This window comes from Oculina patagonica, chromosome 7, assembly GCF_052425735.1.
Source record: "Oculina patagonica isolate OP01 chromosome 7, crgOcupat, whole genome shotgun sequence".
In the NCBI taxonomy this organism is placed as follows: Eukaryota; Metazoa; Cnidaria; class Anthozoa; order Scleractinia; family Oculinidae; genus Oculina; species Oculina patagonica.
Window position 1 is genome coordinate 19985711 of NC_135764.1, and position 14080 is coordinate 19999790.

The 14080-nt window shown below is 39.1% G+C and overlaps 3 protein-coding genes across 3 annotated transcripts in view; 2 read left to right on the forward strand and 1 right to left on the reverse strand.

Moving 5' to 3' along the window:
* The window catches only part of LOC144661088 (reversion-inducing cysteine-rich protein with Kazal motifs-like), an 83812-nt gene extending 82518 nt beyond the window's left edge, over positions 1–1294 (forward strand). The window contains exon 35 of the mRNA XM_078521796.1: positions 1–1294. Coding sequence (XP_078377922.1) covers positions 1–246 — 246 coding nt within the window. The 3' untranslated portion in view covers positions 247–1294.
* Positions 891–14080, reverse strand: part of LOC144661106 (uncharacterized) — a 16032-nt gene continuing 2842 nt past the window's right edge. Inside the window, exons 6-12 of the mRNA XM_078521812.1 lie at positions 10564–10626; positions 6963–7004; positions 6193–6377; positions 5210–5417; positions 4121–4263; positions 2716–2887; positions 891–2168 (exon numbers count right to left, since the gene is read on the reverse strand). Of these exons, the coding sequence (XP_078377938.1) occupies positions 2100–2168; positions 2716–2887; positions 4121–4263; positions 5210–5417; positions 6193–6377; positions 6963–7004; positions 10564–10626 (882 nt within the window). The 3' untranslated portion in view covers positions 891–2099. The remainder of the gene's footprint in view (positions 2169–2715; positions 2888–4120; positions 4264–5209; positions 5418–6192; positions 6378–6962; positions 7005–10563; positions 10627–14080) is intronic.
* On the forward strand, positions 7695–11060 carry LOC144661098 (uncharacterized). Its single transcript, XM_078521803.1, has one exon. The coding sequence runs from the start codon at positions 8116–8118 to the stop codon at positions 9838–9840; it is 1725 nt and encodes a 574-aa protein (XP_078377929.1). The 5' UTR covers positions 7695–8115; the 3' UTR covers positions 9841–11060.

The window sequence follows — 14080 nt, forward strand, 5'->3', positions numbered from 1 at the left end:
GTGGAAGCTTGTAATCGCGAAGCTCAAAAGATTGAAGCCTTTATAAACACGGCAACTCCGTCCTTTACATCAGACATTGTGCTCTCAGCACTCAAAGGAGCTCGCTCTCGTGTGCCATCGCTATCAAGTAAACCGGAAAAACCGGTTCCCCCCTCCTCGCAGCAGTCAAGGGAACCGGGTGAACAATGCACTTATTGCAACAATACTTCCTATTATAATGTTACCAGTTATGCTTCGAACAGGTAGAAGCTAACAGAAAATGTTCTACAGAGTATTATTTTTATGTTCGTGCAATGAAATTATGAATGTAATAGAGATAAATTATTGTATTTTTGGAGGAAATTTTTTTTGAAAGACATGAATGGGTGAAGAGGTGGTTTTTGCGCATATTTTGGGAGGGTACCGCTGTTAATCGATAGTTTTGATTGACTTTTGTAGTCTTTTTGACGGTTTCCACGTGGCTTGGCCTATCAGAAAACACGCGTCACTTTGATTAGCAGTGAAAGCCAACGGAAAGTTGCCAAACACTTGTCAAATTTGTACGGTACGTTTCACTGCAGTAACTGGTAATGACTAGTCTCGTTCGCAGCCGTTACTTTGGAATGTCACACAACGCTTCTCTCCGCTGGTGTAGGGTAGTGTCGCGTGACGTCAACTGTCCATAAAACGACTGCGAAGCTAACGTGCAGTTAAATTTGCAAGTAGAAAAGTGAAAAGAGAAAAATTAGAACTGCAACACTTGGGATTGTCAGTTGACGGGTCGTTGGCCGCTTAGCCCGGATTTCAGTCGCCTCCTGTGTTTGATTTGATATCTCGTGGAGGAAGCTGAAATTCGAGCTACCACTCGGATAGAAAAGTTATCTAAACTAGACGTACAGAAAGGAACCAAGTTTCATAAAAGTATATTTTTTAATATGAGTAAAACTCTCAAGACCTACATTTTTGTTAGTGCATTTTCCTAACCAAGCGCTTTATTTACAATCTCTGGTTGCATTTCGGTAAAGTACTAAACATACTTGTTAAGGTAGCTCGCATGACTGACGGTTCTGTGGTTAAATACGAACAAAAGTTAACCTTGTTTTTTCTGCTCGCTTTCCTTAATTTGGGACTCCACGAACCGTCAGTCATATGGGCTAACAAAAAATCTCGACATTTCTTAAAACTGTCTGAAAGAGAACGCTACAAATTGTAGGTTAACTGACCAGAAAGAAACTTGCGAGTTTCACCTCTGAAAACATTAGCTAAATTTGGAAGTCTCCTGTTTCAAACCCGCCTGTGTTAAAACTGTTTTTTTTTTAAAAAGAAACACTACAGAGAACTACAAAAGGTAATATATAAAATTCTTGTTTAGGTTTGCTGGTGTTCTTAATTGAATAATGTTCGAAGAATTGACCGTTGATAGTTTATCGAGTTATACATCATGAAATGAACCGTATCAACTCCTTTATAACATTTTTGTTGTGTTTTCTTTTTGAAAAAGAGACAAATCTCTTAAACTTATGTTGAATTGTATTATTCAGACCCAATGATTTGATTCTCGACTCCGTCACGCAAGCTACAGTTGTACGACGTTTGCGTGACAGGTCAGAGAAGCAAACGTTATGTGACCTGCGACCAGGAGTGTTTTTTTCTCGGCGAGAGGAAAGATTATTTCCTCTTACTTCCCGCTGCGTAAAAATTAACGCTTGATCGCAGGTTAAACGTTATGTTACTGTTCCAGTTTATCTCAAGCACGTTCACACAAAATATTCGATTAATATAAAATACGTTATATTTATTTTATACGTAAGAAAAATACAGTTAAAATTACAAGTACCTCTGTTTATAAAAAAAACATCTTGTATATAATATTGTCATCCAAGATATATATGACAGTCTGTAAATATATAAATTAGGTTTCTAAAACATAGGTACAAACATTAAAAACACGTTTTGTAGAGTCTGTGAATTATATTTTTGTTAAACGTTAAAAAGATCCGTGTTGTTTAAAACACGGGTGGTGATTCTCAATCCGATTGTTAGGCAATGTGTGGCCTCGATGGCTTTTTCCCTTCATTCAGTTCACTTGGAAGAGATGTTCATTTTCTCTGATTATTTTTTCACTGTGTGCTGAAAAGCTCTTGAAGATCTTTTATCCACTCTGTAAGACTTTTACTAGATCCGGCGTTCTGAAAATAGACATTGCAAAAGATTATTGATATAAAGGGTCACCATTGCTTACTATACTAATGCCTCATGGGAACTCTTCTTCTACGTCACGCGATATTAGCTAACATGCATACCGTAAAATTCCGGTAACCCGGTTATAAGCCCTGGGCTTATACAAATTCGTAAGAGGTTTTGGGAGGGCTTATAAGCGGAATAAAAAATCCGTTTCGGAACGAGCCACGGAAGTGTTCATCAAAATACGTTTTTTAGTTAAAACACACAATAAAGCAACATTTAGCGCTGTTTAGTACTGCCATGCGGCTGAGGGGGGCTTATATCCGGGGGGGGGGGGGGGCTTATAATCAGATGTATTTTTTTGTTTCCAGGTAGATGGGCCTATAACCGGGAGAGCTTATAACCGGAATTTTACGGTATTCCTTTTCAACGGTTTTTTTATCGTCACGCAATGTTCGCCCGCGTGACGACCCAAGCAAGGGCTGCAAGGGGAAAGTTGGTCACATGGGGTAATACAAACATTTTAAGATTCAAATCTATGAGCGTATGTACCTGCAAATTTTGTATTCCCGTTTCGTCAGAGCTTCCCTCTACTCGGAGGAGCTGGACGCTTCCCTGTCCAACGGAGTACATGGGGTCCACTTTCAAAGTACAGACGATTTTGCCACTTCTACCCAGCATCACTCGGATGCGGCCGTGACTTGGTTCCCAGTCCATCGCGTAACTGAACAAAAAGAAGAGAATTGTCAGTGTAGACCTTTCTCAGCCATTTGTAATTGTTTTGTATTCATGTTATAAATAAATAAATAAATAAACTTTATTTATGGGTACTTTTTCTGGTGGCCCTGTTTGGCCCCTTATCTGTCTGCCAAGCCTCGCTCCAGGTTCAACTTCTGTTATTTGTACATGCTAACGAGGCTTGGCGGGCAATTTGCATTTAGAATAACACATGGATGAGAAAGGTCTATCCATCCATCCATCGTCTCTTAACAAGGGAGGTGTCGGAGATTCGAGACGAAAATTTTCTACCGCGAAGTAACACTGCAAAAGGCTGTGCAGTGTATTTATTTATGCTATATCATAGCCTGTGCACGCATTTTGTCGCTGGGGATTAATCGGGCGAGTAACATAACACATGAGTTTTCTTAGGCAATTAGGTGTCGAAGTTATAAAATGAGAGCATGCGTTATCAACCTCATTCCCAGGGTCTCTCATCTTCCCGCTCCTTGCTCTCTTGCTACCAGGGACAAAAATGGTGACCTTGGGAACGAGGGAGGACTGCGTTCTGAACACAGTCAGGAACCAACAAGAAGTGGTTCTGATTTTAACCTCGTAGTGGTATTCGCATTCAGTTTCCGCCCTATTCAATACATCAGTGACAATTTCGGGGTACGCCTCGACGTTGTTCAGATTGAATGATCTATCCTTACTTAGCTGAAAAAAGAGGTATTAAGAACAGGAAATTCGAGTGACTACAATATGTGATTGGCAATTTGAAATATAAATTGGGCGAGATAATATAGGTGCATACAAATCCCTTACATTGCGTCTATGGTGATATAAAACAACGCTAATAAAAAGCCAGTAAGAACGCATTCTTCTAATCAAAAAAAATAAACATTTATTTTTTAACAACAAATTATGACCTAATTCAGTATTAAATAATAGAATTTCACTCACTCATCTCTTTTTATCACTATTAAATATTTTTGTAACCTTTTTGACCATTGGAAGTATTCTGCCGCATTCATTCTCTGTTGCGCGGACCAGCCGCAGCCTGCTACGACGACCCTAACAAAGTAAGGCCAATTTCAATCACGACAAAACTTCTTTCAAGTGACATTGATTTGGTTCCCAAAGGCCATTATATTTAAGAAAATTATTTTTTCTTCTCTAATAACAAACACCCCCCGGCCCAATTCTGGATGAAATTGTTGTTCCCAATGCGTCCACTCACTTTGTCTGAAGTTCTTGCACTTCTGCAATTAGATTTCGCTGATTTCTGAAGCGTCTTTTCACTTGAAGAACAAATCCCACAACATCTTCACTAGTAACAGTTTCACTCACAAGATCGTCGATATTCAGCGAGTCCAGGCTGACCTGCGAACGAGAAGAGAACGAACTTGAACGGCTATGTAGGTAATTCTAGATTTCCAGTCATCAAGCAGAGACCAATATTTAGTTTTCGCTTAAAACCGAACGAGGCAATAAAGGACTATATTATGTCTCATGGCTCGAAAAATTAGAGACATGTCAATTTTGGACACAAAACCAATGGGTAACACTCTATCTAGTATTTTTTGGGCAACTGTTGTTAACCACAGTGGCCGCTCAAAGCATCTGGATGATAAGTAATTAAGGCCTTAAATAGACTTCCAATTAAGTCCTTCGTCTTGTTTATTATGGCGCGTCGGGACCTCTCGCGACTTCGTCACTCGCACGGCCGCTTCGCGACCTAAAAGGCTCGCTCGCTCGCTTATTTACTGTGAAAACTCGTGAGGTCGACTTGTGGCAAGTCTAGGCCTTAAACTTTCCCTAAACTTCCGCTTTGTCGGGTGTGGAAAATTGAGCTCCGAGAAACGTGTGTAAACAGCAACAAACAACAACAGAACCCGTCTCTCCTGGACTCTGGCTAGATTTCATGGACATTTCAAGATCGAATAATGTGCGATACCATCTTATTTCGCTTTTCCTTTCCTCATCTTAGTTTGGGTACAAACTAGACATGCACTGCACACTGTCTAATGAAGAGAAACAATTCCCTGAATTTTACTGACATATAAGCGGGAACTCGTTATCAACTTGAAAACTCCAAACTGTCTTTATAAATGGCCAGTTCCAAAACGTTTGTTCGAAACATCGAGGTAGTGCAAATGTTTAAGGACATTTTGGTCATGGCAAATTTGCTTTGAAAAACTTTGTCGACTGACGTCTCTTATTTCAACGGGAAAAATGATAAAAAGGTCTTGTTTCTTCCCTATTTCTCGGCGAAAATTGCTCTTGGCATGGCGCGTGAACATGCGAAAACCTTTTCAAACGTCCTTACCGTTGCTCCTGCAAACACAGGACGCACCCCTCCGTCCAGTCGAAACTTTATGGTCAGAATCAGGGGGGTGTCAGCTTGACCAGTAGTCCCATTCCCCTGATCTTCAGGTTGTGCGTCGCTTGGTATCTCTAAGATGATAGAGTCTCCTTCTACACTTTGCACATTTACGCCTCCAAGATTACTGTACAATTCTACAGCGCCAGCCAGCCTTGAAACGAAAGAAAAGGAAACTTTTATTGAGGGAATAAAACCACTGAATATCGGCCGGGAATGAAAGGTCCGGGTTCGATCCCTGGCTGGAGTCACTGTGTTGTGTTCTTGGGTAAGACACTTCAAAATTCGCATAGTGCCTCTCTCCACCTACCCTGCGTTGCAGACGAACTAAACACCTGGGTGTAGTTCGTCTGCAGCGCAGGCTTCTCTCCATCCAAGGTCTGGTTGTTCATAGTACGATTAAGTTAATCCAGGATTAGTGTAAATTTTGATTTCTATTTTAAAACGTTTCAGGGGGGTTTCTGTTTACATTTTCTCTCCTTAGTCCGTACGACAGGACTAATCTAAAAAATTAACTTTGAATCCTGGGTGTATAAATAATGGGTACATTAACGCTGTAGGGTCAAAACCCTGCCATAGACTAGCATCCCATCCAGTAGCCTCCCATACAGTCATTCTTATGGGCGATCGCCAGGAGTGTAACACGTCCGCCCTTAGAACGACTGCGTGGGAGGCTACCCATCCAGGGGGATTAGAAATACTGGCAGTTGTTTCATGTAGCCTGCGTAGCAAGCGTTCCCTTGAAGGCTATAGACATGTTGTCAGGGGATAGCAAGTCCAGTCCCTGAACTCTCTCTTCCACGCGCCCTTTATAGGGGTGCGCCTGGGTTCCAATCCCTGTAAAGGCGCGCGGAAGAGAGAGTTCAGGGACTGGACCACTTCATGCATGCAGAATTGAGCAGACCTAGAAGTCACGTTATGTGATTTACCATTGTCGTTTCCTCAGTTCCTTTTCGCCACAGTCTAGATTCAGTGCTGTTTGTATCTTGAGCTCCGCTTGCAGTTCACTGACGCACTCCTCTATACGACTCACTTCAACCTGCAGTAATCCTTTGCAGTGTTCAAGGCTAGAAATGGCCGCGTTACACTGCTGAATGGCAATGTCTGCTTCTATCTGCAAAACAAGCACGTAGAATAAGAGACGTTAGGCTTGCTATAAACAGAGCTGGCCCTATAGCGCGTGCTAATAGTGTAGTTAGCCAATCAGAGCTCGATTTGAGAAGCCGGAGTATCTTCCTTTTAGAAAGCGCTAAAAAGTTAACGGTTTACAACGTTGCTTTAAGTGAGGGTACACCTGAAAGCCGTTTATCCACCGTTTGACTTGGGTTTTATGCGAATATTTTGTTCGCGTTTCAAGCAATCCAAAAACTCCATGCTCAAAACAGGAATCTATGTTTTGCGGTGTTTTGTAAATTTTTGGGGATGTTTGGAGGAGAAAGTTTCTCTCAAAGGATGAGTAAAATTAAGAGAAATAAGAAAATTTGGAGATTTTATGTGATTTTAAAATTAGGATTTGAAGTTAAAAACTGGCAGACGGACACCAGTTAGTCCCCCTGACAACCCCTGGAGTCCTCTTGCGTGGGGGTCAACTGTCTGGTGGTGTTTCAATTTTTTCCCCTTCTTCAACCCCTTCTCTAAACCTCCTACAATTCCATCAGTCAAATTCGGGTATACCCCCGCCTTAATTTGTTATAAGTACCTGTTTCGCTTTAACCTCTTCAAACGATTCTTTGCTATTTTCCTGAAAAGGAAACAAAAGGGGAAGAAATAAATAAAATATAGCATAGAAAAGTCTTTCGCATGAGACTGCATCGAGAACGCGATCAGCTGAATTTTTACATTTCCTTTCTCTTCATGGTTGTAACAACTTTGAAAATCTCGCATTCCACCCTAACACGTTGAGGGTTCATTTACCGTGTTTGAACGCTCTGTTCACTCATTCATATATTTGAAAGACCATAAGTCTATATAAATGTTTTAGTTTGTTTCGGTGCTTACAACCGGAAGTTCTCGGTATGATTTTCCCGGGAAAATTTAATTTCACTTCCGTTTTGTTTGGAATGATTTTCCCGGGGTAATTTCGTTCACTTCGGTTTTGTCAGTAGGCAGTATGTCCTTCCAGAAAAACCTAATATGCAATTATAATATTCTGTTTAGGAAAGCTCTAAAATCCTGAGTCACCTAGATCACATGAACACAGCGTGAGAGCTTTTGACGAGGAGTAGAATTACAAATTAAAACTACCTTCTAGCTTGCTCGGGCAAGGTCAACGCACCAAACCAATGAAATTAAACCGTGAACAAAAAAATATAGAGTAGGTCATCAGATACTTTGATCCTGAACGAAAATCTAAAATAATTGTCTTGATTGGAAGATCAATCGAAAAGTGCATTGTTGACATAACCTGGCTTCTTCCCTTGAGCGTGTTTTGATACGGTTTACGATTTCACCTTCCAAGAAAGCATTACTAAAGCAAATTTCCTTTGGTTGTGTAATGTCTGACGTTTAAAATCGAAAATCAAGACTGCTATCGACTAAAAAAAACCGCTTTACAGTGTGCCACTTGCGCCGTGATTTCAAATTGGACCTCATTTATTTTGCCTCGGGCATCTATGAAAACCTGGATCATTTCGTCTGCTAGCTGTGTTGGTGCAAGTTCACAGCGTAATTTTGCGAATTTCGGAGAAGCCTCCCACGGATACTAAGCAAAAGGAGCGACTGGTTAAGAACTGAAGAAACGACTGCTATTCGTAGTTCTCGATCGCAGAAAGCATTAGGACGATCGGAGAAACCTTTCTTCCGTGCACGGCCTGACAAAATCGCATCCTCGTGCGTAGAACGCAACCGAGAATATGAGTTGGATACGTGATCAAGATCATTTGTCACGAGTGTTGGAAGAAGAGCTGAAATGTCCCGTGTGCCTCGAAGAATTCGTGGAGCCGAAAAGTCTGAGTTGCTCTCACACGGTCTGCAAACAGTGTTTGGGAAACATCGCGCATCACACCGACTGGAACGCACGAAATCCACGGCAATCCTACGTGCGGTGCCCCACCTGCCGCTTCAACACTGAGATTAATTTTCCGGGGGGGATTGACCAGCTGCCAACAAATTACATCGTGACTACACTGATATCGGGAAAGGGCAGAACAAAAGAGGTCAAAGAAGTGGAAGATCGTCTGAATAAGAGCAAACAGGCTTTACGAGTCAGACAGGAATTGTTAACTAAGATCATGGACATGTCGGAAAGTCTTGGACACAGAAGACAGCAAGTTGAAGGCGACATTCGGCAAACTGCTGAGAGGATTGTGCAGATGATAAGAGCAAGTGAGGAAGAACTTATACAGGAGGTTAATTTGGCTGTGGCCAAGCAGCAGAGAGAATTGAGACAACGACGAGAAGTGAATCAAAATTTAATTGCTCATGCTAATGAAATAATCAAAAGTGTTGAGGAACAGATCAGTGCACTTCCTACGAGGAAGCTCATTGAAGAGAAAAATTCTATTTTGTCTCAGCTTAGAGACATTGACGCTATAGGACTGGCACTGGAAATACCAGAAGTAGATTCCATTGCATTTATTCCAAACATGAGCATTTATGAAAGTGAGCACTTTACAAAGCTAGGAAAACTCCTGGCCGGCAGTGAACAGGATTCTGATGGTTCTTCCATCAGCTCCACTGTGCCAGATTACTCAAAAGATGAAATACAAACCAGTGCTTTTGGAATGGCAGGCAGCGATGAAGGTGAATTTTCTCTGCCGTGGGGCGTGGCCATACGTGACGATGGCTGTATTGCTGTGGCTGATCATGCAAACAGTCGTATCCAAGTGTTTGATCATCAAGGCACCTTTCTCCATGTATTGACCAGTGATGAATCAGAGAGGGTTCGTCTTCCTACTGGGATCCATTTTGATCTTGATCATAATCTAGTCACTTTCGACGACGAAAGTCATGAGATAAAAGTTTTGGATTCTGGAGGCCGGCTGATCAGGAATGTGAGTAGCGAGACTGAACTTGGTGACAGGGTGGAAGGAATATCAATTGACAGTGAGGGACGCATAATTGTCACAGACTCATCAAATGAACGCGTTCTGGTTTTTCACCACAGTGGGCACTTATGCCTTGAATTTGGAGCAGATGGAAGAAACAAGCTAGGAAGGCCATCGTCTGCAGTGTTTCATCAGGGCCGCTTTATTGTGTCCGACACATTCAACCACTGCCTCAAGGTGTATAATAGGCATGGTGTTTTCCTTCAACAGATTGGAAGGCCTGGAAAAGAGCCTGGACAATTCTTACAACCAAGAGGACTGACTGTGGATTTTGCAGGCAACATACTGGTGTGTGACTCTGGAAACTGTCGCGTTCAGATCCTTGACTTTGACGGAAACTTTGTAAGAAGCTTTGGATGCTTTGGTAGTGAAGTTGGGGAATTTTGTTTGCCGTACTCCATTGCAGTTGGAAAGCAAGGGGAGGTAGTTGTGTCTGACTGCAACAACCACCGCATCCAGATTTTCAGATTTCCACTCCAACATGTAAATGCCATTTCAGAGTTAAGTGACTGGACATGTGATTTATATTAAAAGGAGTCCAAATAGAATGTGTCTCCAAAACAGTTGCAAATGAATAATATCAAAGCAAGATTTTTCCATTTCATTTAAGTAGGAAGGTAGGCAGTTGTTTTTGTATGCAGTCACAAAAGTACTTGAATGTTAATATATTTTTATACTATCCAAATCAACTGTAAATTTGGATAGTGTTAAAACTAGTTGCTAATTTGATCAACTTGGCCTCAGCAGAACAAAATTAATGCAAACAAACAATAAATTATTGTAATTGATTGGCAGTTGACAGTCACCTGAGGTTTATATAAAACTCAGTTACTTCAAAGCATCAATTTATTTTCAAAGGCCACCTGAAGAATTCTGAAGAGCACCCAAGATTTTTTTAGTGTAGAACACCAATACAAAAAGTCTTCCATCGTATCATCAAGACTGTAGGACAAGGTCATTGTTCAATTTGGAAATAATTGTGTTTCGAAAAATCCTTAATATCTGGAAGACAGAGTGGTGCGGTGCCACAGGTGACTTACCTTTGTCTTTGGGTGATTTGTATAACTTTGCTACCATAGCTTTTAAGAGCTGGGCACCCAGGATTTCTTATATAAGAGCCTCTGGGCACCCTGTAATAATTCCAAGAGAACAGCTTTGGGAAGAACTGGAAAATTCCATTCAGCCTACGGATTATGCATCATTTCAATCCACATTTTGAACAGTCTATTGTAAGGAAAGTGGTGTAATTTGTACCTTTTGCTCTCCTTTTTCAGCCAACTCATATGACTTCTCCTTTAGCATTTCATATGTCGTTTTCTAAAAAAAGTGGTGACAATTGTACAACGATTTAATGATAATAATATTAATAATAATTAATTATACTGGAATGCTATCAGTGATGACATTAAGCTTCTGTCACTTAAACAATTTAAGAAAAAATATAAATTAAGCATTATCACAAGCTATTAACTGAACCTTTTATATTTATAACTATAATACGTCATTTTCCATCTTTCTTCCATTAATTTTTCTTTAAGCCTACTTAGTTTTGTTTTTGTGTGTTTGTGTGTTGTATAGTTTGCTATGTAAATATTAAATATACCTGACCTTTTTATAAATTATTGTGATAAAAACTAAGTATGGCTGCCCAATCTTGTTAGCCAATCGTGGTTATTCTGGGCAGCCATGCACTTAACTCTATTTATTTTATTTATTGTTTTGCTAATAATTGAATGAATAGGTGCAAAGTAAGTTGTTGTTGTTGTTGTTGTTGTTGTTATAATGATGATGAGGATGATGGTAAATAATTTTCGGACAGTTGCTGGTCATGTGCACCGGTCAAACAGATTTTAGCTTGGTTATGTGTTGTTTCTGACTAGTCATAATATTGAAAATAGCAATTTTAAGTTAAGCTACCACTTGTTTTTGCTTGTCAATCTGGTCATTTAATTTATTGTCAAATATTTCTTAAATTATAAATTATAGACTTTGATCAATTAACACATAAAAACAAATTAGCAAGTATGGCAATTTGAGGAATTTCAATTTTTTGGCTTTTTGTTTGATTATACCCTTTTTTGGGGTGCCTTCAACTTGTTGTTAAATGTTCTTTAGATTTTAAATTATATCTACATAAAAAAACAATAAATCAATGCAGTTGTGTAACTTTAGTTAACAACTATTCACTAAAGTAGAGGTGGCTAGTGGTGGAAATATCCACCACTAGCCACCGACACTGAGGTGAATAGTTGTTTTGTATATACTCAAACAGTGAGATAAAATAGCCCAAAAGGATTTTTTTTTTTTTTTTTTTTTTTAATTCATTTATTCAAACAATGTAATACAAAATGAAAAGAAAGTTACATGCAAAAGGGAAAACAGAAAAAAAAAATTAAACTAATAATAACACACTGTTTACATGTATAACTAGTGGGGATACATATGAAACAAAAGCCGTCAGTAGTGACCACTGATGATTAACAGGAAACTAATACTACTTTCTTAAATAAAAAGAAATTACAGCAAGGTTTACAGGCTAGGTCAAGATAAAAGTTACAGTTGAAAAGAAGGGGACGTTAATTACAATTTGACTTTACATTTAAGTTTTCTGACGGATATTGATTATTCAGTACATGTTAACAGACACACTGGAAAGACGTTAAGGAGGAGCGCATTTTTCTATTTTCCATTGCAGCAACATTTTTCTTCTGAACTCTTGAAGATGGGGTTTTCTTTCAAGCCTTTTACAGTTATATAAATACTGTTTAAGGTAAATGATGAACAGGTGTAATCTGTGTTTTGTTGGGGGATCAGACACCTGATATGCGGCAGTAGCGGTAATATCATTGAAAGTTATCTGTTTACTCGAAAAAAGAAAGCAGAGCTATGAGCTTGATTAAACCAAGCAAAAGCGTCCGACCAAAAGGATGTTGTAATGTTACAATCTAAAAAAGCGTGTTCAATCGAATCGGGATTTTGACAAAAAATGCATGTTGCGTTATCGGCTAGACCATAGTTTTTAAGTTCTTTCTTTGTAACGATTATTCTATGTAGTAGTTTGAAGGAAAACTGCCTTAGCTTGTTATCTCGTGAAGATCTATAGATGAAGGAAAATTTGTTCTTCCATTCAGAAAAGTCTTCAGGGAACTTATCTTTCCATTTTTTGATACCGGTAGGTACAATGTTGCAGTTTTCATTGAAGAGTTTATAGTAGTGTTTGCAGCGCATGTTTGCTAAATCTAAAGTTATTTCCGTCCCAGCTGGAGAAGGAGCTATGATGGTCGAATACAGACTATCTGAGGACGGCTTATAGTCTTTAGCTTTCTTTTTAAATTTGAAGGAATTGCTGCAATTAACTGAAAGTAGTGTAAATAGTTTGTCTTAATCTGAAATTTATTTTGAAATTCGCTAAAAGACAGGAAGTTTCCGCTTGAGTCTAAGAGGTCTTGTACAAAGTAAATCCCTTGGTCAAACCAGGTTTTCCAAAATAAAGGTTTATTTTCTATAGTTATAGTCTCGTTATTCCAAAGTATATATTCGCCATACGGGAAAAGGCCTTTACCTTGTTTTAATTCCTGAAAGTAAAACAGAAGTTCTCTGTAAAAGAGAGGCATTTTTTTGTCTATGGAGACAGGATTAAAATTACACCGGAGAAGAAATGACAAACCCCCATATTGTGAAAGGTAGTGATTTGGGATTGCTTTCCATACATCTTCAGAGTTACTCAATAGTCTGCTAATGCAGGCCAGGCGTAAAGATTTAACAACAGTTTCAAAGTTGACAAAATTTACACCTCCATGCTTAAGCGGTTGGTACATGACAGCTCTCTTGATTTTATCTTTTTTGTTGTTCCACAAAAAAGAGAATAACTGAGACTGAACCATTTTGATGACGTTCCCTGGGACAGAAAGCATAGATGCTGCATATATAAGTTGAGAGACACCTAGCGATTTAGCTAGAAGCGACTTTCCATAAAGGGTAAGATCTCTTGATAGCCACAAGTTCAATTTGGTTTTCATTTTCCGGATTTTTGCGAAAAAATTAGCTTCGATGTTCTTTCCTTGATTGTACGATAAAAAGGCTCCGAGAACTTTAATCGGATCCTTGGTAGTTCTAAAATCAAGAATCTTTAAGTTACTTTGTTTCATAGATCCTAGCCACATTGCTTGAGTTTTCTTTTTATTTAATTTAAGTCCAGAGAGGGACCCGAACCAATTTAAAATTTGTAAGCAAGACTTAAGAGAAGTCGTATTGTCGGCAATAATAGTCGACTAGTCATAATATTGAAAATAGCAATTTTAAGTTAAGCTACCACTTGTTTTTGCTTGTCAATCTGGTCATTTAATTTATTGTCAAATATTTCTTAAATTATAAATTATAGACTTTGATCAATTAACACATAAAAACAAATTAGCAAGTATGGCAATTTGAGGAATTTCAATTTTTTGGCTTTTTGTTTGATTATACCCTTTTTTGGGGTGCCTTCAACTTGTTGTTAAATGTTCTTTAGATTTTAAATTATATCTACATAAAAAAAACAATAAATCAATGCAGTTGTGTAACTTTAGTTAACAACTATTCACTAAAGTGGAGGTGGCTAGTGGTGGAAATATCCACCACTAGCCACCGACACTGAGGTGAATAGTTGTTTTGTATATACTCAAACAGTGAGATAAAATAGCCCAAAAGGATGATTTTTGACTAGTTTATTCCGTTGAAGTGTACAGTTTTAGCACGCGAGTTGGTCAGAGGTGAAAAGCAAAGGATATTC